General features: G+C 41.6%; 1 protein-coding gene across 2 annotated transcripts in view; it reads left to right on the top strand.

Annotated features, from left to right (window-relative positions):
• zfpm1 (zinc finger protein, FOG family member 1) overlaps positions 1 to 24,372 on the top strand; it is a 135,550-nt gene that overhangs the window by 60,563 nt on the left and 50,615 nt on the right. For both annotated transcript variants that reach the window (XM_030426568.1, XM_030426569.1), the window contains one exon: positions 7,735 to 7,872. In XM_030426568.1, coding sequence (XP_030282428.1) covers positions 7,735 to 7,872 — 138 coding nt within the window. The remainder of the gene's footprint in view (positions 1 to 7,734; positions 7,873 to 24,372) is intronic.

The raw sequence follows: 24,372 nt of genomic DNA on the forward strand, positions 1-24,372 counted from the left end.
AGATGAGAAAAGTCAGGCAGACTGACCACCCCAGCACACAGACAACACCCCTCCCCATCATTCTGTTGATTTACTCCTCTCTCTCTCTCTAGCCCCTTTCACACTGCCTTTTCAAGGCGTGACTCTTGCAGCAATATACGTCCTAGCCATCTGTATGAAAGTTACAGAAGCGAAATAGGGGTATAGTTTTGTTCCGCCTCTGATCTGCCACTGGAGGTAGTAACAGAGCTGCAACAGAGGTAAGACGGTGTATGAAACGTCCTACACTTCAGCCCACAAAGTAAAGTTGCAAGACCAAACTACAGTAAAGTGGTAGCAAATAGTGTCTTAAGCCCCTTATATGAGGAAAAAAGGGCCTTCACCCTGTCTGTCCAACTGACTTTTCGTCACATTTCCGCCTGAAAAACAGCATCTGTGTCTGGCAGCAAAAGCCTGGTGGCTACCGCATTTGATGATTATGTGATCTGATTTCAGCCAAAAAACTTTAAGTCACAATGTCTTTGCTGCCTTCCACTATAGTGCTGTTGCAGTTAATGTCTTTGACAAATTAAACAGAAAAAATAACAAATTTCATGAGGAAAAGTTACTGCGACCAAGTCAGGCCTACTAGCCGAGTCTTTACTTCTCCTCTCCTCTCCTCTCCTCTCCTCTCCTCTCCTCTCCTCTCCTCTCCTCTCCTCTTCTCTTCTCTTCTCTTCTCTTCTCTTCTCTTCTCTTCTCTTCTCTTCTCTTCTCTTCTCTTCTCTTCTCTTCTCTATCTCCCTCTCCTCTCCTCTCCTCTCCTCTCCTCTCCTCTCCTCTCCTCTCCTCTCCTCTCCTCTCCTCTCCTCTCCTCTCTCCACCTCCTCTGCTTGGGTTCCTCGGTGGCCCAGTGCTGCCATTATCAGTTCTCTGTAAATCTGCCATGTTTGACGAACCTGCTCTTTCAACCTGGGATCAATACCAGGTCTTTATCTGGCCAGCTCTGGCTAATAAAGGCAAGGCCTCTTATCCACCATCTGGAAAAGAGAGAGAGGGAGAGAGAGAGAGAGAGAGAGAGACACACACACACTCACACAGACAGATGCTGGCGATAACTGGTCTGATAACTTTAGCAAGAAAAACACATTCTCCCAGTAACAGGACCCACTGACAGAGAGAGCCAGTGTATTAATGCTGATACAGTGGATTGACACACACATGTGCACACAGACAACTTTATTGAGGGAGACTTGAACATCTGTTGAGTACGTCTCTCTCTATTGTGGTGTGTTTTTTTGCTCTGTCTTCTCAGAATTTCTTGACAGTTGCAGCGACGTGCACAAACATGTGAAGGTTCTTTTTTCATAACAAGGCAATCATACTCGCATCACAGGAAACCTGATAAAATCCCCTTCTGGGCTGATTAGTGAGTATGTTACCTCCTTTTGACCTCTAATCGTTGTACCCTCATTTGGACCAATCAGAATGTTTTTTGCAAACCAACATTTTTTTCCCCTTTAGAATCTGATCAGTGGGGATAGAATAAGTGTGTGTGATGCATGAAGTGACAAATGACAGAGGTCATAATCTCTTCCGGTATCATCATGATGGACTGAGTGTTTGCAATGGTGTTGAAATGATGAGTAAATTGGTCCATGTGTCAGTTAACAGAACATTTTGAACAGAGCAACTGATAAAATGATGAATCAATGAAGAATAACACATATTTTCTATTGCTATTACAGCCTTTCCAGTGTGAACATTTTCAGTTTCTCTTTGTTTCATGTATGTTTTAAAATGCCCAAAAGTCATATGAGTGAAAGTAAATATATCATGAAATTGTTACTTGAGTACATGTAAATGTAAATGTAAAAGGTCCGGGCTGAGCTAAGTAGCAAAATCGCACAATACATTAAGATGTATCTTTTCTTGAAAATATTGTCAAATTGTCATGGCATTGCTGTAAAAGAAAAAGGGCCCATTCTGACACTTGTTGTGTCAGGTGAAACTGTTGGAAGCATTAATGAAACAGTCTTGTGATTCCTCTAGTTATTAGAGATGACCTGGAACAGCAAACAAAACTTCTATTTTTATATAGTTATTATTAATGTGTGTGCCCAGGTCTGATCACATATGACAAAACAAATGCAAGCCCCAGCGGCGCGTGCTAGCAAAGATCTTTGCAAAAGCAGGCGCTGATCTCGTACAGCTTTTGTCAAAAGATGCTGCCAGAATCAACAAAAACTGAAAGTTCCTAGTAGTCACTTAAGAAACATTTCTAACTATTTATTTGGGCCCATTTGTCCATTTGGCAAACATCAGACATGAAGATATTTCTTTTTTGTGTAAAAAATGTTAACCATTTGTTGTAATGATCTCTCTTTCTCTATCTCTGTGATTTTTTTTTCACATGTTATATGACGTTCACTTTGGACATCTCTCTATAAAAGCAAGGAATCTCTGCCTGTCTGTGTGTGTGTGTGTGTGTGTGTTTCTGTTAGTCAAATATCTCTGCGGATCAGGATCACACTGACCTGAGACTTTCAACATGGCTGCTGCGTGGTTCAGTGGTGTGCATCTAAGCATTTGTTTGGACTGCAATGATACCTTGAATAAATTATTTCATAAATGCTTTACAAATTCCACGAGCATTGTCCACCAGAGCCACCACAGTCACGTGCGCACCAGAGCCAATCACTGCACACCGTGGCCATGTGCGCACCAGAGCCAATCACTGCAGAGCTCAAGCCCACGACATACCTGAAGAAACAAGCAGATTTTTCTACCTGCAGTGGCGCGAGCTGGACCGGGATTTTGCTGGCGGTTCGGTCCCGTTCTGTTCTGTTCTATGCATCTAAACTGACTGCTGTGGATTAATGAGACTAAACGAGTCCGGACCGAGTCTGTTCGGGTCTGAGGAGATCCGGAAATGCGCGGACAACAAAGTGGAATCGGAATCTGTGGATGTTCGTGTGTAGCTAGCAGCTAGCCGCTAGCTGCTAGCCGCTAGCTACACGGCCCACCTTTTTCGCGAACATTGCCGTCACGTTTGCTTTGTGTCTGGTGCAGAAGAAACGGTAAAAACGGGCTTTTGTCACAAAAGTGTCCAAGCAGCAAGTTTGGTTGTTGAGGAACAGTAAGTTGTGGGAGGGACGTAGGCGGATGATTGACAAGGCAACGACGGTCAGTGAATGTGGAGCAGGCAGTGCAGCTCTCCATTCAGCTGGAAGGAGCACAGGCAGACCTGAGCATTGCCTGCATTTAAATGTAAACAGTTGCATATAACTTCGTAAATGTTTAAAATGTATGCACAAATTTGGCAAACAACAGTTTATATTTGCATTATAAGTAAAAAAAAAAAAAAAGGTTTGTTAAACATATTTGTGGTTTTCACAGTAAAAAAATCTAACTTTTCTACTCGGATTTTATGTTTCTTTTGTGACTACTAGCCGAGTCTTTACTTCTCCTCTCCTCTCTTCTCCTCTCTTCTCCTCTCCTCTCCTCTCCTCTCCTCTCCTCTCCTCTCTTCTCCATAGTCAAAAATGGCCAATTATACCCTGGAATATCGGATTTCACAACAAACCTAAATATCCCTGACGTCCCACCTTCAAAAAAGCCTCATTTGGCCATCCATGAAAAAGCTCCTTAACCTCCCACTTTTTTATAGGAATACACTTTTCTTACGGGCACTACACTAGTTCTTTTTGAATAGAGGAAACCTTAAAATGGTACATCAAAAAAGTAATCAACGGAGGATTTATTTACAGCGGTAATGTGGAGGCCTTAGACTATAACATCTGGGGCCCTGTCTAATAGGGTTCAGCCAATAGACCGATGCCTGTACCATCATGACATCATGATTAAAAAAGGCCCCTAATTTGAGAGCGAATGTGTGTCTCTTCAGAGTTGCCGTAAGTTGCTGTTTGTTCCTTCAGTTGTACTGTTGTCATTTGTTTTCTTAGCTTTCTCAGTATAGCAGGTTAAAAACAACCTTTTTTTTCTTTTTTCCAATGGAGCTGTTTTAGCTCCATTAGCAGCACTGCTAATAGGCTTGTTTTAGTCATTATTTCTATTTGACGGCACAGATGCACAATAACTTTCTTACTTATTGTGTGATCCAAAATGTATTTTATTCTCACTTATTCTATAGCATGTGCGTCACTACGTTGATTGTGTATTGGGCTGTGAAATTTGCCAGAATGCTTGTCAGCGTGCAGCAGAACTGTGGCTGAATGAATGCAATGCTGAATGTCCCGCCATCTGTATTTGGTATGTGTGAGGTCAAAGACCTGAAGTTCCAGGGTTTGGTTTTATCCAGTTCCTGTGAGCTTTATCTGTACCACCAAACTGACCAATAGAGAGACTGTAGCATCACGGTTGTTGACCAGGTACGTATGTAAAGAAAATACTTGAAACACAAAAGGCATTATTAAAATCTGAAAGATGAGAAAGAGACATGTATAGAGCTTTTTAGAAGTTAGGAGGCAAGATTGTTGGGTGACTTTGCCCTGCAGGTGTGACAGGGGAGGTTCATCTTATCAGATTGATGGAGACTGTCTCGCTATGGGGGGGAGGGAAGGTGGTGGAGAGGGAGGAGGGGATTTGGCAGAAAAGTGTCTGTCGACTCCTCCTGATACCTGCCTCCCTGTCTGAGATGATATGGGAGATAATATTGATAATATTAAACGCAATAACTGTGTCTCCAGCTCCCCTCCCTCGCTTCAGCCCCTGCAGGATAAAATCAATGTGCCATTCAATGTGATTTATAGCTGAAAATAATGGCACTGTTTAAGCACGGGGGAGGTGTGTGTCTGTGTGCATGTTCACGTATGTCTGCTTGCTTTTGTGTGTGTACAGTTTGTTGCTGTGTATGAGTGTTTGTGTGTGGATGAGGTTGAAAGGTGGACGTGACATGAAGATGGATGGTGTGTGTGTGTATATGTGCATCTGCTTTTCTTTTTGTGTGTGTGTTGATTTATTTGACGATGCAGATCCAATCTCTCAACTGTTACATTAATAAGAGCCGAGTGTGAGGGTGTCACGTGGCTGCGGGACGTTTATGGCCCGTATCGATCGGGCCCTATCGCTGTTTATCGTAGCGGGAATGCAAGGGTAAACACAGGCTTTGTGCAGACAGCCCAGGTGTTATCGGGGTGGAGGCTGAAGACGGGATGGGATGAGGAGGGGGGGGGAGCACAAAAGAGGAGCTGAGAAGGAGGAAGTGAAGAGAAGAGCAAAAGTTAGGAGGAGGAGGACAGGGATTTGAATAAAGGACAGAAGACATACGGAGAGTAGGTTGAGTTTATTTAATAATCTCTGTTTTACCAAACCTAACATTTTCATCACATCTTCTGATGTGTTTTCCTTTACAGCATAGTTTTTTGTGCATATTTAGCCTAACACAGAACAAACAAAAGTAGTAAATCTCTTCATATTATTCCTTAGTCTTAACCTACTTGGCTATATCAATTACACAAAATTCATACCACCCTAACCTTAACAGTATACTAGGAAATGCTTTTGAATGCTTTCAATAAAATGTTTTCCCTTTTTTATTGAGGTTCTGGCACCAGTTTCTTGTTTTTCCAGTTCCACATATGTAGTTGTGCTATGTCTTTTACATTTCTCTGCTTATCAGCCAACACATACAACAACACTTGACGACCTAATATCCCTACTGCTGGAGCCGAAACCCATAGCAAAAAGGTAGCTATTAATTACTTTGGCCTACCAAGAAATGGGCTAATTTTCCAAGAATACAGTGTGCCATTTGGGGGATCAGGGCTTCACATTAACTTTTTTCCAAGCGGAAGATATTTACAAGAAAAACAATATAATTTATTTGAACAAAAAACATGCACTAGGTTTTTTAAATTTCTGATTCAGTCTTCAAACTAAATTCAGTAATTATGTAATTGTATAACTTAAACTTTTGGTTCGTGCATATTTTCAAAAGTAAATTCAAGCACTCTTTACATTTCCAAGCAATTCCAGAACCTTACAGCTCTGGCAACTTGCATATTATATACAGACAAAGTGATCATTTAACTTCCATCACATTCGATCAGTTGTTATATGCTGTAAACAACCTAAATGATGTTTTGAGATAGGAGTTCAACAGAAGGGTGATATATTTAAGGTATACGAAAAAGTTCCATGTTTCAAAAGATGTCATTATCTGTAAGTAGACTTGGCAACGAACCTGACTGAACCTCCAGTGTAGAACAGTCAGTCAAATAAAAGATTTATAACTAAAGAAATTGCTGTTGCAAGCGGTTTAAACATTTTCTGTCTAGCTGCCTGGCTCATGCTCAAGGTGTGTTTTTATCCATCCGCCATTAGCTTTTCTTTTTGTTTTGTTTTTTATTTCTGTAACGTATTTGTCGAGTGGATCCCGTGACTTAATCAGCGGACATTATTGGTTCTTCTTCTCCTAGTTTTGGGGCAGATTGGTCGGCAGTGGTCCAGCAGTTATTGTTTTTGTGTGAAAAAAAGTAGTGGCTGCTTGGGCTAAATTTTGTATTTTCACACATAATACCTGATAACTATTCACCATTTACACTCATTGTTTTGATACAGAAAATCTCTGACAAAGTGCTTTTCCATTCTGCAACAAGTTAGTTTGTGGAGGTACTTTTAAACATCATATCCATAATACCCAACAGCCAGAAGTAAGTACTAGAATTAAATGATTTATTCAAGTGCATTCAGAAACAATTCTCAGTGTTTTAAATAGTTCAAAATAGTTATTTTGTTGTAACTACGGTGACATTTTTTATAGAGGTTAATAATGTGTTTGTGATCCGCTTCCATGCAGTCAGCTTTGACTCACCCTAACCCTTGGCCCAAAGATGATGCAAGACCAGAACAAGACCGAGATCTTAGCTCAGATAGCCTTAGGTGCTGTGATGTAACTATTAATCTAATCTAAGTAATCATGAGCCTCGCTAATAGGGAGGGACCCAACGGTGTGATGATATGCACACCGAGCTGCACAGGCAAAGTTCAGGGTTCACATATATGCATGCTGGATAATTACACACACACGCACACGCACGCACACACACACACACACACGCACACACACATGCGCGCACATACACACACACGCACACATCCAGACATTCAGATTCACACACACATACACACAGTCCAGCCATGTGCAGGACCACATACAGATCTCTTTAATCAGCAAGCAGGAGGCTGTGTAATCAGCTTGATCAATAGCAGGGGTATCAATGCTGATTAGAGGAACACAGACAGCCTCAGTTTCTGCTGAAGGTGACAGGCCAAGGGGATGGAGGGGGAGCAGATTGAAAGTTAGAGCAGAATAAAAAACTGGAGGAGAAGACGAGCACAGTTAGATCTGCCTACATTCACTGACAAGGAAGAAACGGCAAACTGTTGGAAGACGGAAAGAAAGAGCTTACAAAAAGACCAAACTAAAGGGAGAATGTTAAGACATTGTTTCTGGTGACTCTTTGATTCTCCAGAATTGTAATAAGAGTCAAAGGTTACATCTCTGCATGGCGAGGTGTAGTGTTACACAGCTTAGACAGTCATTTCAGAACTGCCTTTGATCAAGGGACAGGAACAGCCACAGCCCAGACGAACATATGATACACAGACACATACACACACTAAGACACACAGATTTTAAACAATGAGGAAGCCTGTTTCGAAGGCCAATGCTGAAGCTTCGGACTGAAGCTGCCTGGAGCTGATATATTTTTTTATGTTTTCTAAATGTAACTGTTTGTGTTGTATATGCAGAGCCCAGGATGCAGGACTCTCAAGGAGGCCCTGATAATGAAGAGGCGGATGAGGCGGAGCAAGGTTTAACACACAGCAGCAGAGAGGAGCAAGAGGAAGGGACAGAAGAGGAAGAGGTGTTACCATGGAGGGGTCCAGGTCAGTATGCTCACAAGGATTCTCTTCAGACAACAAACATATTCATTTAGTATTTGGAACTAATTGTAATGAAGCAAAATGAAAGTGAACCGTGAATTTAATTCAGAGGGCATCAAATCATTCCATTATTTGGTTTTACACAAGGGATTGTATAAACTTTTTTCCAGGTACATGGGAGTGCATTCTCCAGGCAACGTGCTAAATGTTGTGAAAGTGTGCATTATAACCTGAACCATACTTTTCTAAACCAAATAAAGTGCTATTGCAATTGGACTTGTTTCAGTTTTTTGAATCTCTCATCCAAGATGCCGCTTCAGTTCTAACAAACTCCTACACAGAGTTTAAAAACCTGTGACTACTGTCCAGTTAGTCAGAACTGAAGAAGCCTCTTGGATAAGAGGTGAAAAAGTTGAATTTAACCTATCAAGGCACACAGGTCATAATTTTTTAAGCTAACACAACGCCCCGATGGTTGAGCCAACCACTATGGTTGTTGCAACTGCAGTGTCTCTGGGCTCATAGGCAAGTGTAAACAGGCCGGGTGGCAGAGCAGCAGCAGCCAGAGCCGGTCTGTTTGCTCTACCTAGGGAGCCCGGAGACACTCCAGCAGCGAAAGAACGCCGACATTATCACAGCCAGTGTGTGACGTAATAGTCTTACAGGCGGAGTAGAGTTGGTCTGCACTGCAATGGGATTCATAGTAACGCCTCACTCTACACTCACCTGTTGTTGTCAGTCACATGGCGATCCTACACCAAACTATACACCTGGTAAATGATGGGCTGTTTTTGTGTCACTCGTAGCACCCACGGTTTTGATAGGCTGTTGAAATGAGCCAGTGGGAGAGCAGACGTAGGATTAGTCTGTTAAATAATTGGCTGGTTGTGTGTCATTCATAGCTCGTTCCATTATCAGGTTTTTTACGAAATTCTCATAGGCTTTCCATTGCTTTGCATTTAATGCATACATGTGAAACTATCTCCTTTTTGCTAACAATGTTAATTGCCCAGGCTTACTTAGTGGATCAGCCCTATGTGGCTATGTCCGTGTCTCTTGGAGATGTTCGGTGTGTTGTTCTGTCTTGTCTCTTCAGAGTGTCTTTGAGGGTCTGCCGTGTTGTCCTACTGTTCCCCTAAACATGAGATGTGAATGTGACAGACTGGGAGAAAATGTATTCAAGACACTACAAACACACACACACACACACACACACACACACACACTAGAAGATAAGAAGTAAATCGCCATACTTTTATTATTTATTTCCTCTCTTATCGAGGTTTGTTTGGTTATTTATTTCTCTCTGTCTGTTGTCTTCAATGAGTTAAACAATGCAAGAAGATTACCACAGTATCTTGCATTATTTCCTTTTCAAGCTGCACACGTTTAATGTACGTTTGTGCATGTGTGTCTACCCAGAGTCGAGCGTGTGTGTGTACGTTCACAAGTGTTTATGTGTGTGTGTGTGAGTGTGTGTGTCTGTGTGTGCGCGCGTGCACGTGCATGTGCGTTTTAATTCCTCTGGTGGGGAAGAGAGGATGTGTTCATTATCGTCCTGTCCCAGCCTTGTCCCTTTAACAGTAATTGGAGCGATATTAATTGCTGCGCCGTGGCTGGTTGATGGTAGCACCATGATGCTGCACTGATAGTGCCCCTTCGTTTTTTCTTCCTTCTCTCCTCCTCACAAACTAACTGCTGGGTGAGCAAGGCAGGGGTGGGGGAGGGGGACGGAGGAGGTGGGAGAGAGAGTAAGGGAGAGAGATAGCCCCTCTATCAGCTCCGGAGCAGGCGCTGTCTTTATCAGGAGCACGATTGGCAAAAAGGAAACTTTGACCGGTCTGAATTTTTCTCTTATCGTCAAGCCCCCCCTCTTCCACCTCCCATTCCTCCCTCCCTCCTCCCTCCCTCCCTCCATCCATCCACCTTCTCCTCCTCTGGTCTCTCCATCACCCACTAACAACCCCACTAACAGCCCCCCTCCTCTCCCTCCTCTCCTCCCTCCCTCCCCTACATACATCTCTCCCTCTCTTTCTCTATCTTTTTATTGTTTCTTCTTTCTTCTTCGCCCTGCATGTCACAGTGCGGCTGGAGTCACTAATGTGTTCATGTTCACACAAAATGTTCACCATGTATCATATATTTCCCATAAACAGATGAGAGGAAGCCTGTGTATTAGCAGGGATGGAAGTAAACAGGGTTTTATCTCCTCTGGGAGTGTTGGCATTCCACACGTTTCTCACTGTTGTTGCCTTTAGACACTTCTGCTCTTGGGACCACAAGTTTCGAACTCTTACGAACGTCATATAGGCTTTGGTGGCCTTAAAGCGAAACTCTCGCCAAAAAGCAACCGAGGCTTTATTTGGGATTGAATATGAGTCAAACCTTCGTGTGAAAGCATAATTACGACGAAAGAGGCACTTTTAAGATTTACCGTAGTTTCGGTTTTGGGCACGTTAATTTTGAACGGGAGTGCATGGGGCAAGACATGCTAGCATCAAAATCTATATTTTTAGAACAGTAAGAAGGCTCGACACAACATGAAACTTTGCTTGTAGCATCACCAGGGTCTCTACTCATGAACACGAGCATTGAGAACATTGTTTGTGTACACAGAGTTTATGAAAAAGAAGGTTTTTGAACAACTCACGTTAGCTGCTGCAGCTCCTGCGCGTTGCCGTCATGGCAGACAAAAAGTGTCGATCCCCGAGTGCGACCTGACAGGCACGCTTGAGGAGCGATTCACCATTACTCTCCTGCCTGTCAGGTCGCACACATATATTTTGAATCTAGCATGTCTTGCCCCATGCAATCCCGTTCAAAATTAACGTGCCCAAAACCGAAACTACGGTAAATCTTAAAAGTGCCTCTTTCGTTGTAATTATGCTTTCACACGAAGGTTTGACTCATATTCAATCCCAAATAAAGCCTTGGTTGCTTTTTGGCAAGAGTTTTGCTTTAAGGACAGTCATGCCAGTGGTCATGCCAGTGGTCAAGTATTGTCAGCCTGAATGCATTACGCCTGATTTATATCTATTTGAGGCTATGTATAGTATTATGGTGGTTATTGCTCTCAATTCCCAAATTTCTCAATTTTTTTGGCTTTGGATGTCCAAGTCCCATGTAGGATTGCTTTCCCTCATTTGTTTGTTTGTTTTGTGAATATTCAGTGTATTTTGTTTTATTATCATGAAATCACATCAGATCTTTCAATTAAATCCTTAACTCACTGAAACTGTGTTTTCAGTGCTACAGGAGACCTACCTGCTACCTACTTTTTCAAAGACACAATTGGCTAAATAAATGTTGGCAATGTACATTTCTGCAAACCAAGCATATGTTGAAACTTCACATTTCTGTTTATTGAAGCATTATGTTTCAGTTTTCAAGTTTTGGTGCTACAACTCTAGTGTCTGGTGAGGTTTAGGCACTTGGTAAGGAAGAGATCATGTTTCAACTGAAAATATCTGTTTTTACTACCCCACAAACGCAGCTTGGGATGTCCTGCTTTGATTTCTTACACTTCTCTGTGTAATAAGCAAACATACTTGCGCCCATTTGTGCACCCGTGGGCGCAAGCATGTTGGTCGTAAAGTGACGTTGTGGCCTGAAGTCAAAGGCATGATCTGAATAACATGTCCTCTAAATAGCAGACAACAGATAGTAAGATGCACTTACACAGGCGGGTTCATAATGTACATATACTCAATGATTTCATGATTTGAGAGACTGCTCTACATTATTTTAAACATTTCCATGCAAGTAGTAACGTCACTGTTACAAATTTCATTACACATGTAATCAGCAAAACTAAAAGCTGTAGCTATAAAATCTCCAAAGGAAACAGAATTAAACTTTTAGCTTCTAAATTAATATGTTTAGACAGGATGTCAGGATTTACTATATGAACTGTTTTACTACATGAATCTGGACTGTGTGTGACCTTTCTATGTGTAGAAGAACACAGAACATAAATTAACATGTAATACTAACTGATCCTGTCAGCAAGTCAGGAGTTTTAAACAATCAGTAAAGTTAATCAGCTGTTCCTCATGCACAAATGCTCATTTTTAATGTGAAATACACATATTGTTTCTACTGGAGGATTTCTTCAGGTGATATAATTAATATTTAACTCATTAAGGGTTTATTTTGGCCCTCTGATCCCATCCGTTATTGATCAGGATGATTTATGACCCATCTCACCTGATCCACAGCTGAGATCCAGGCACACGCTGAGGGATGCACAGGAGTGCTTCTTGCCCTCAGTTAAATAATGATAATAATGATATGATAAACTTTATTTATAAAGCACTTTTTAAAAATACAGTTTACAAAGTGCTTTGACAAAACAAAGCAGAAGGAAGTAGATTAAAACATTTTAGTGTAAATTGCAAGGGACGGCAGTCAACCACCAATTCCTCCTCTCCACTGGTGTCCCTCAAGGCTCAGTATTAGAACCACTTCTATTTTCACTATACACCAGATCACTAGGCTCTGCAATCCCATTATATGGATTCTCTTGCCACTGTTATGCAGACAACACCCAACTGTTCCTCTCTTTTCCATCCTCCCCCAACACCCACATTATGATGTGCATCTCAGAATGTTTGGCAGATATCTCCGCTTGGACAGCTGCACATCACCTCAAACTCAACCATAGTAAAACTCCTCTTCATCCCGGGGAAAGACTGCCCTTGCATGTACCTGTCAGTCACTGTTGAGGATGTCACGCTATCACCTTCGTAGACGGCAAGACACCTTGGCGTAATCCTCGACGGACTGTCCTGCGCCCTCAACATCACTGCTGTGGCCTGATCCTGCAGATTTGCCCTCTACAATATCCGCAGGATCCCTTCTTCCCTCACAAAGGAAGCAATGCAACTCCTGTTCCAAGCACTGGTCATCCCTGCCTGGACTACTGCAACTCCCTCTTGGCTGGACTCCCAGCCTCTGGGACTAAGCTTTTGCAGCAGCGTGTCTCGTTTACAATCTACCCAAATTCTCCCATCTGACCCCCTCCTCCGTGACCTCCACTGGCTTCCTGTTGTATCAGATTCAAGAAAATGGTGCTGGCCTTGAAGGCCGTCAACGGAACTGCATCCATCTACCTCCAAACACTGGTCAGACCACATGCCCCAGTGAGCACTTTGCTCTACTACATCAGGATGGTACCACCATCACTGAGAGCAAACTAAGCCCGCTCAGGGAAGTCGCAAATCTTCCCTGTTTTGGCACCTCAGTGGTGGAACGCACTCCCAACCAATGTCAGAACAGTGGAATAACTCTCCATCTTTCACAAAAGACTCAAGACTCACTTGTTCAGACTTCACCTCCACCCCGCATAGCATGACTCCCTCCCCTGTTTGTATTTTTTTACTCTATCGACAGTGATATGTAGTGGTTTCTGTCTTGTGACAACTGTATTTATTGTAAGTCACTCTGGACAAAAACTCTGGACCTATGCAAAATGCCCTAAATGTAAATATAAACGTAAAGAAATTGAATAAATGGCATTTATAGCTAAGTAATTAGAAACAAATAATTGAAGAACAGAAATAATGAAAACGAAATGAATAAAATAAGTAAAATAAAGAAACTGAATAAATAAATTAGATAAAATAAAGAAAGAAATAGATTCATATAATAAACTCAAAAGGTAGAAGTAAAAGACAACATCACATAAAGGCAATTCTATAAAAATGGGTTTTGAGAAGTGACCTACCATGTGAGCCATATCTCCTCAGGCAGGGTGTTCCAAAGCCGAGGGGCCCTGAGAGCGAAGTCATGATCACCTTCAGGTTTTAGCCTTGACTCTGGAATGGTTAGAAGGGCCCCACCTGAGGATCTAAGGCTTAAGCTAGCTCATAAAGAATTAAAATGTCTGCTATATAGGTCGAAACCAGACCTAAGAGTGCTTTAAAAGTGATCAGTAAAATCTTAAAATCAATTCTAAAACTGACGTGGAGCCAATGAAGGGAAGCTAGGACTGGGGTAAGGTGGTGTCGTCTGTTAAAACCAGTTCGAAGCCTAGCTGCTGAATTCTGTACTAGTTGGAGGGGAGAGATTGATTTCTGAATGATACCGGAGAGAAGGGAGTGTAATCTAGTCTGGAAAGATGAATGCAGATTTAATGCGGTGGGTTTTATGTTGACCGCCAGGGGACCAAGGGCTTGCTGAAAGTGGCTGATATGGTTTGGGGGGCTGAACAGTTATTGAGTTGTAGGAAATTCAGAGCCATCCAACATCTGGATGATGTTGATGTCAAGAAGCTAGGCTTCTTGGGTCACCATGCCTCAGCGGTGTGTCATCTGCATAGCAGTGGAAATAAATATTATGATGTTTCATAACCTGCTTGAGTGGGAGCATATGGATAGAAAATAAAATCTGACCTAAAATAGAACCTTGCGGTACAGCAACGGGCAATGGGCTTTGTAGTTGAAGAATAATTACCTTTTGTGACTGTGAAGGTTCTGTCTGAAAGGTAAGAATAAAACCAACTACAAGCATTACCTTTGATGCCCAGGTTTTCAGGTGGTCTAATAAGATGGCATAATCAAATGTGTCAAAAGCTGCACAGCGTCAAATTACGCTCCCTCCCCTATCGGCTGCTAAACAAAGGTCGTTGCTTACCTTGAGGAGGGCAGTTTCTGTGCTGTGTAAAGCTTTAAAACCAGACTAGAATGTCTCAAACATATTGTTGTGAGACATAAAAGCTATAAGGTGAATAGAAATTACTTTTTCTAACACATTGGATATAAACGGACCACATCCCTGTCCTTCAGCTGGGACGAGTGCCACTGTTGAATACGTGCCACATCCTGGCACACCTCATGCAATCTCATTTATATAGAAAGACTAAATTCACTGAATTTTAATCAACTATATTTCAAAAGTGACAAGAATGAGATTTATTCTAGTTTGAAATATAATCATTTCTCAATATGATTTTTTAAAGTTTCCCTTCCCGTTCAGTTCATGTTCTGTCCTTATGATAATAATCACTAATTTATTTAAGTGATTTGTTCAAATAATTATTTTTTCCCAGTCATTACTGTTGTTCAGACAGCCTGATATTTACATGAAACATAGAAAACAACAATAGAACATTTTAATTCCTTCTTTCTGCCAGCTGCTAAAAGATAATACAATTCATTAATGGAGACAACATTTTCCAATCGACATGTTTGACACCGTCGCTTCAGTGTGTAATGAGTTGTTTATATGTCAATCTAAATAAATTTCTTAGTCATAGCCGATAGTCGGGGTGATTCTTTTTGTGTCTAGTTGTTCTTTTTTCTCCTCTTTTTTTCAGCCAGCAGCGCCTAGCCACACATTGGCTTTGTGGCTCCTGTTGATATGAAAAAAAGGAAAACATCCAAATGAAAGGCTGATAAACATGGAATGGATTAGAGGCTCTGGCAATTTTCATTTTCTTTTCTCCAATGTTTAGTTTGTCTTAAAACAATCGTGTGTGTGTGTGTGTGTGTGTGTGTGTGTGTGTGTGTGTGTGTGTGTGTGTGCGCACACATGCTTGCGTGCATATGTCAGTTTGATGAGGGTGTGGTGGTGGCATGGTGTCTCGGAGAAGTCTAGGTGGGAGCTGGTCCCTATCAGGGATGGTGTGATATGCTAAAGCCGCCTTTTTAATCTACAGTGTGTCCATAGTGCATGATATGCAAAATAAATTATGAAGAGAAGGAAAAAAACTATCTTTTGGATGACCTTGCAGGCTGGAGGGTTCGATATTTTCTCCCTTGCTGCTTAAAATTCTTGATATGCAAATGGGTGTCATTCTAATCCCTTGTCATTTGCTGGCTGGCTGGCTGGCTGGCGATCCCCACACATTCTCTCTTTCCTGTATGGTGGAGAAATTCATTGTCAGTAGCCATCACTCAGCGTTGAAAGTGTTTTATATCCAAAATAACTGAAGCCTTTACCAATTTCTAAATATGAATTTGCAGCTAATATAGACATCTCCTTTAGGAAGGAAAACCTCTTGAGAAAATTTCAACAGTGTTCAATCCTCTGACTGGGGATGATGGAGGACTGTGTGAGATATATATCCTCTGGGAAACCTCATGACAGGACAGTACATGCACCCTAGTGCTCATGTTCCTGTGAAAGAGAGGGATTAGTTGTCGACTCTCAAATTATTTTTCAGCTATTTTTATAATCAAATAATAATTTGAGTAACTTTTAAGAAACAAAGTCAATTCTGATTCCAGGTTCTTGAAGGCAAATATTTTCCGCTTTCTTTACTCCTCTATGATAGCTAACTGAATGTCTTCAGGTTGTGGACAAAACAGACATTTGAGAACTGATTTCTGAAATTTTGTAGACAAACAAACAATTGACAGAATAATCGACAATGAAAACAATTGTTAGTTTCAGGCTGAGTTACATTAATTGTTATGCTTATTTGCTTTCTCCTTTTATCAGACAAACTGTCACCAGTCACCATCACGCTGAGTTCAGTAGTAAAGTAGTGGCACATAAAGTGAATGTGCTTTGAGAGTATTGTGCTCATAATGAGTCAATCAGTTAATTACACAGAAAACAGAAAATTAAGTTGCAACTATTTGCTCAATGAATCAAATCACTTTTCTCAGATATAAGTTTTATTCTTTGTCTTATTTGATAGTAAATTTGTAATTTTTAGTTTGTTGGACAAAATAAGCTATTCAAAGAATTAGAATTAGAAAGCATTTGTTGTAGAATATGTTGTGTTGCATTAAAGGAGACATGGTATGCTTATTATGGGTAACTACTAGAACAGCTTTAGGGCCAAAAAAAAAAAACAGCCGTGTTTTCTGTGTGAGAGAGGACCTTCTGTTTGTGCAGACTTTTAAAATCTTTTTCTTTTGGATCTCATGGAAAAGCATAGTAGGTCACCTGTAAGATTTTGATTTTGGAACTGAAAAGAGTAATATGTGTTATACCATTTTTAAAAAAGTAGTCATGCTTCCCAGCAGAAGTAGTATGTAAAGTAGTGCCTAGGTCCTTCCTCCTTCTAGCCTTCTAGTGTGACATAGATGTTGAAGAAGCTCCTCTCAGGGCTATTCAATCACACCCCCGGCCACTTATGCTTGCCCAGCGCTCCTCTCACTCCTTATCCTCCCCAACAGAGTTATTTAAATGACCTCAAATAAAGCATTAGAATGGCAGGCGTAATAATGGTTACTGTTATTTACCAGGCACTGTGTGTGTTTGTGCATGTGTATGTGCGTGTGTATTGTGGGTGGGTATAGGGTTATCATACAGTAGTTGATTATAATGGAGCATGGAGGCACACTTTATGCATATTATCACAGCTGAGAGTCATTGGGTTGAGAATGCATTTCCATACTGTGCATGGCAACCATTCCCCCATTGCAGTCATCACAAATGGCACAAGGTGCACCCTCATCACTTTGTCCACATGTGATAAGACTTTGTTTCTCACTTCGATCCATCTAGTCATGGATGGCTGAACGTAGCAACTGGAGGATAAGATGTTTGTGTAAAAGCTTCCAGTTTTCTGCGCTTCTGCTACCTTGCTCATCTCCTTGTGGAGCCAATCATTCAAATCCTAGACCTCCCAAAACCTAATATCTTTAAAATGTTACCATTCTAGAGATACAGGAAACAGCTTTTTTCCCCCTATTTTTCCTTGTTAATTTTTGCTTGGTGGCTAGTTTATTCAATGGTTTTAAAAGGTTTTACAGTAATCAGCGTCTGGAGTCAATGTTGCTTCATACACTTTTATACAGTATCATTATTTCAAAAGCAAAGTACCCTGAATATAAAGAAATAAGGTTTTGCATTTTAATGAACCATTGAATAAAATAATCTCCTGACACTAAGGTAACATTTGTTTTCTGACACAGGCACAGTGTTAAAGCTTGAGTATCTGTGTGTGTTGCTTTTCTGTGTGTGTTATCTGTTAAACCAGGAGCATAGGCGGTTAACTCCCAGTGTTAAGTCAAGATGTCATCTTTAGACTGGTAGAGGTTAAAGGGGGTGAACTTATGATAGATGGACTAAAGGTAAGAGAGAAAGAGAATGGCATGAAGTAAGGGAACGAATAATGGGACAGGTGACAAGAGGTGAAAGGAAGGTACACCAAGAAAATTGGTTTGGAATAAAGAAGTACAATATTGAGTTTGGAGTGCAGAGATAGCTAATAAAGGTTGAAAGAGGGGTTAAGGTTTAAGGATCAATGAGAGCGATGAGGAATGAGAGAATTTAAAAGGTTCAGTTCTGATAGTGAAATTAGAGGTGAGGGGATGGGAAGCGGGAAGGTGAAGACATAGAGGGATGAGGGAGAATCAAAAGGAGGAAATGACAGTCGGGCTATGCTGTTGGGGTAACGCTTTATAATAACTATCATTAATAAAAAGTACATTTTTAATTAATTAATTAGGGCCGTGCGGTCCCTGTACTGCCGGAGCAGGAGCCTGGTTCGCATTGCCGGCAGTAAGTCAGACCTGTTCCCAGTGCATGTTGGACTCCGGCAGGGCTGCCCTTTGTCACCGGTTCTGTTCATTACTTTTATGGACAGAATTTCTAGGCGCAGCCACGGGCCGGAGGGGATCTGGTTCGGGAGCCAATGGATCTCGTCTCTGCTTTTCGCGGATGACGTGGTCTTGTTGGCTCCTTCGAGCCGGGACCTCCAGCATGCCCTGGGGCGGTTTGCAGCCGAGTGTGAAGCGGCTGGGATGAGAATCAGCACCTCCAAATCCGAGGCCATGGTTCTCGACCGGAAAAAGGTGGCCTGCTCCCTCCAGGTGGGAGGAGAGTTCCTGCCTCAAGTGGAGGAGTTTAAGTATCTTGGGGTCTTGTTCACGAGTGAGGGAAGGACGGAGCGTGAGATTGACAGACGGATCGGTGCAGCGGCCGCAGTAATGCGGTCTTTGTATCGGTCTGTCGTGGTGAAGAGAGAGCTGAGCCGAAAGGCGAAGCTCTCGATTTACCAGTCAATCTACGTTCCGACCCTCACCTATGGCCATGAACTCTGGGTCATGACCGAAAGAATAAGATCCCGGATACAAGCGGCCGAAATGAGTTTCCTCCGCAGGGTGGCAGGGCGCTCCCTTAGAGATAGGGTGAAGAGCTCTGTCACCCGGGAGGAGCTCAGAGTAGAGCCGCTGCTCCTCCACATCGAGAGGAGCCAGCTGAGGTGGCTCGGGCATCTGTTTCGGATGCCCCCGGGACGCCTCCCTCGGGAGGTGTTCCTGGCATGTCCCTCCGGGAGGAGACCCCGAGGAAGACCCAGGACACGCTGGTGTGACTATGTCACTCAGCTGGCCTGGGAACGCCTTGGGGTCCTCCCGGAAGAGCTGGAGGCAGTATCCGGGGAGAGGGAAGTCTGGGTGTCCCTGCTCAGGCAGCTGCCCCCGCGACCCGGCCCCGGATAAGCGGAAGAAAATGGATGGATGGATGGACATTTTTAATTAATTGAACATTAGTTTGTTAATTCACTATTACATATACATGCGCACACACAAACACACACACACACACACACTAGAAGTAGTATGTGTTTCACTGATTCCATCACAGGCCATTCATCATGTTAAACTTACATATTTGGGAGAAGGGCTGATGAGGAGCACTGTAAGCCAGCATCACCCTGTGCTTCCATCAGCCACTCTTGATCTCCACCAAAAATTCTGACTGACACACACACTCTCCTCCAGCATCTCCTTCCTTCCAGCCTGTCTGTGATGTGTCACTCCCCTTCTCCATCCCTGATGATTGATAGGCGCAAGGCCCTAATCTAAAGGAACATTTCTCCACACTGTCCGGCTGCTATCAGCCTAGCAGCTCCCATATACCCAGTGTGTGAGCCCATGGCAGGCCTGGCGCTGGTAGCAGGACTGGAAATTGGCACGCTGATTACCAGCCCCAGATTCCTGGCTTCTCCTGCAGCCAGTGTACCACATCATGCATACCCTCCCTCTTACACAAAATACACTTGAAGATCTTTGTGTTTAACTTGTCAGTGTGCTCCATTGCCTTATTCCATTGCCCCAACACTTTTTCGTAATGGTAAAAGAGCAACTGCTGAAGTAACTTGTTATGTTCTGTCTAGATACAATTTGAACCTAAAATTTAATATGACAGTGAACGGCATTCATCCAGAGAAAGCTAGACTACAAAGTTACAAAGTCTTCCATGGTTTTAAGGTAATGTAATGTCTGTTTAACACTGAGAACTGTGTGCGGGTCGACAAAAGATCATGGATACCTGACAGTAAATTAAATAATTGTAGGGTAAAGATAAGTGACCAGTGGTTAAATGGGTAAAATACTGGACTTTGCCTATGGAAAGTTTGGTTTGCGTTCTGTTTGTGTCCAAGAATTAAGACCGATCTGTTTTTAACTTATAACTAAGTTAAGTAAGTTGACTTAAATGACACAACTTCTGTCACTTATGTTGTGTGAGCACTGAGCCTAGACAAGTAGGTAGGGCGTCATTGTTTGAAACCAAGCTGCTGTATTTGAGTTTAAAGTGAGAACGTGTTTCCCCGTTTAGTTGGCAACCTCGAAGGATGCCAAGTGCCTAATAGAAATATTATACCTTGTCTTTTAAGTAGCAACAACAGAACATATATCATTATATCATCAAAGATATATTTTTATCAATGGAAAGTCCCAGCCAAAATACATATGTTAAGCTCTCTTTGTAGTACTAAAGCCTTTCGATATCACTTAAGTCCCTATAGTAATATTATAGTAGAATTATGGAGAGCCTGAAATGATAACGGAAGTGAAGTGATGTTTAATGTTTCGTTGTTGATAGTGTTTCCCAACGGCATGCTTTTTTTTAATGCATTTCTGCTGAATTTCATACATCTCCTGTTGCCTTAATAAAATACAGTTGAATATTCAATAGCAAATTGGAAGTTATGGCTTGTCATTTATATTGTCACAGAATTTGAGCATAATGTAGCTAAGCTTAACACTAAGATGAAAGTGACATTCACTGAAACTAGATATCAGACTAGGGCACCTGCTTCTTTGTTGTGTCCGCTTCAAGTTCAAGTTTAACAGTGATGAGGTCCATGACACCAGCAGTTAAGATAGCTGGTGAACTGTCACAGCTTAATATATTGAATTAACCACAAATGTTCAGTCTTGTCACTACCAGCTTTGTGGACTTTATACCAGTCAGTTCTGACCCACACCTCTTTGAAACTAGAGGCCTTACAATTTTTCCCTTTTTTTGTTTTGGCCATACTTCAATATGTCAAACAGCAGCAGGGTTGGTAAACATATGCATGCTTGTGTGTGTTTTACTGACATCATCTTTAACAATTTAAAGCTATTAAAGGAGAAATATATGAGATTGATATAGCAGCAAAGAGCCAATTGTTAAGTAAAGCTATAGTGGACTAATGGCATCGTGAGCAGAGTTTGCATATTCTTCTTCTCATACTCCTTCTGTGTGTGTTGTGATGTGAGCTTTGTCAGCAGTGTGTGCTCAGATGTTTTTGTTATTGAGTAGATGAAATGCAAATATCTTTTGGTCTGAGATGCTGATGCTCTAGTGCAATATCTAGTGTCACTATGTTTTGTGTGAAGTTTAGCTACGCCACACTAAAGATAAAGATAAGATAGATGGGATATACCTTCATTGATCTCCTGTAGGAAAAATTCAATTTGGCACAGGAGCAAAGGGAACAAATGGTGTGCAAACAATATAATATAAAAAGTAGCAGTGCATGTTAGGAGTTGGCCAAGAGAAATATATACTGGAACAAATCAGAAACAAACTCAATTAAATAGATTACAATAGAATAGAGATGCTATCTACAGGAAATGGATCTATGTGCATATACCTATGCAATTTTAATGCAAGGTTGATGATGTGAGTCTTACAGGCTGGCCACTCTGGCTGCATGATCACTGTCTGTGCTTGGTGCTGTGTCTTGCTTGACATCCATGTTAACAGGTTTGAACAGCTATACTGGCTTCGCAAGTCACGCATCTCAGGCGTATGTCAAGCAAGGCTGCAGCTGCTCTTCATCTGGAGGTTCAGAGTCTTGCGTATCTTGACGCTGACACAAGCAAGGTTTTCAGCAAAAATAGACCTGAAAATGACCTGTTGACAGTCATATCAACATCATATCACTGTTTCACTACAGTTTTAATGTCTGTATCTGTAGTAGGGCTTTAATCTCCTAGTCGACTGGTCGATTTATTGGTCGATACGTTCTGATCGATTTTTGGCGTGTTGATTACATGCTGCTGTGGCAGTGCGTAAACACGCAGCGGGTCCTCTCCATCCCAATGCTGTGTGTCCTGCATATGGCATATCTGACTTCATCAGGAGGAAAGTACCAAGTGCTAATGGGGGTGTTTTCAGAGACCCCTGTTATACAGGTAACAGTGTGTCTTCAGAACACCCCCCTTGTTTTCACTATTTTGGATTAGCCCAACCCACTCCGGACAAACAGATTGAAGAACCTACTAGAAGGCCTGGGTCCGGTGGTTTGTTAAGTATTTATTTATTTTTAAGCGTTTCATTTACAGTCATTCCTATTCTACCATGTCAAAGACATCAGCTGTGTGGCAGCATTTTATGAAAATAGAAAATGGAAAAAAAAGGCTAATGCAAAGTTTGCAAACAACAGTTTGTAGATCACAGCTCGACTACAAACATGGCATATCACCTAAAAACGGTAAGCTAACTTGCGCCGTCTGTTTTAAGTATATGAACATATCAGAATTGGCATATTTCAATGTTTTAGTCTAATAATCATTTTATAACTGCAGGCGCACCCGCCCGCAACAGCAGCATCCGAGGACACGCACAGAGCAAAATGATAGTGTCTGTCAATTATTATAACATGACAAAAACAATTGTCTAAATATTCCTCAACAGTTCTTGTCACTAGTTGACATAGTATATTTTCATGGGCTATAATATTGCACAGATGCACGTGATGCAAAACGGTGTCAGAGCCGTCAAAAATGATTGAATCCCCCCCCCCCAGCTTTATTCCTGTGCATTCTCTTTTTCTTTCCCTCCATGCCTCCAAAATCTGAAATCTATATATTGTCTGATGCAATGAAATATAGAAATGATGCAATGAATTATAGGGCTGTCAAGCAATTAAAAAAAATATATGAATTACAAGCTTTGTAATTATTTAATAGAAATGAAATGCCAGTTACCAGTATTTGCCATAAGCATTTTAGAACATTTCAGTGCAAATGGATTTTGGAGATGAGTGAATCAATGAATAAATTGACACTCTCAACTGTGAAAGGCAGTTATATTTCAGGCATGAACTAATCCATCAAACGGCACGAAAATTCTTTACTGCTTAAATTGCACAAAATGGTTCTCTTTCCATCTTGCCCTTTTTTGAAGCCCCAGTCAAATGTGTTTTGGTTGTATTAGGTTGTAAAAGTAAGCTGTGTGTTTTTCAATTAAAAATGTAGCTGCCGTGGCTCCTTTAAGAATAGGGCAGTTGTAGTGAGTGAGTGGAGAACGATGGTCAGTGGCTGGGCTAAGAGAAGACTGCTGTAGCCACGGGAATGTTCAGCAGTGAGTTTTTTAGAGGCAGTAGGCTACAAGTACAGTACAGCTTGCCCATGAATAGTCTCTGCAGCTCCTACACAAGAAGACCTCATGTGTGAGCTCTCGCTATCATTGCTAATATCCATTGTATATGTATCCGTGCTGATATCCATGCTATTGCTATCCATGCTAAAGATGTTAATCATGCTAAAACAGCAGTCTGGTGGCCATGGTGTAATGTCCTGCTATCGACCACACACCATTCTTGGTTTAAGAAAGAATGTAAACTGTTAAACAGGAGGAAACACTGGCTGGAGAGGGACATTTCCATTCACTAGGCCGATGCTCAGTTTTGTTTAGTCATCTGCCATCATGTTTGCAACGCTACTGTGGAACATGTTCAGTGACTTAAAGTGAAACTCTCACCAATAAGCAACTGAGGCTTTATTTGTGATTGAATATGAGTCAAACCTTCGTGTTAAAGTATAATTACAACAAAAGAGGCACTTTTAAGATTTACCTTTTCGTTTTCGGGCAAGCAAATTTTCAGTGGAGTGCAGGGGCACTTTTACGCTAGCATCAAAATCGCTATTTTTAAAACACTAAGAAGGCTCGACACAACGTGAAACTTTGCTCATGGTACCATCAGGGTCTCTACACATGAACACGAGCATTGAGAACATTGTTTGTGTACGCAGAGTTTATTTAAAAGAAGGTTTTTGGACAACTCACCTTAGCAGTAGCATCTCATGGCAGACAAAAAGTGTCGATCACTGAGTGCGACCTAACAGGCATGCTTGAGGAATCAAAATTAAACCATTATTTTGACAACCCTAACAAAATAACATCAGAGCATTGAAACAGTAATGTTCATGTCAGCCAGCATATACACCAATATATTGGTCAGGTTTTAACCCTAAATTCAAGCCCCGACCCTTATACTGAGCCATAAGAAGAAACAAAATCTCATGTTAGAGCATTTTCCTTATG

Source organism: Sparus aurata, chromosome 8 (assembly GCF_900880675.1).
Source record: "Sparus aurata chromosome 8, fSpaAur1.1, whole genome shotgun sequence".
Taxonomy (NCBI): Eukaryota; Metazoa; Chordata; class Actinopteri; order Spariformes; family Sparidae; genus Sparus; species Sparus aurata.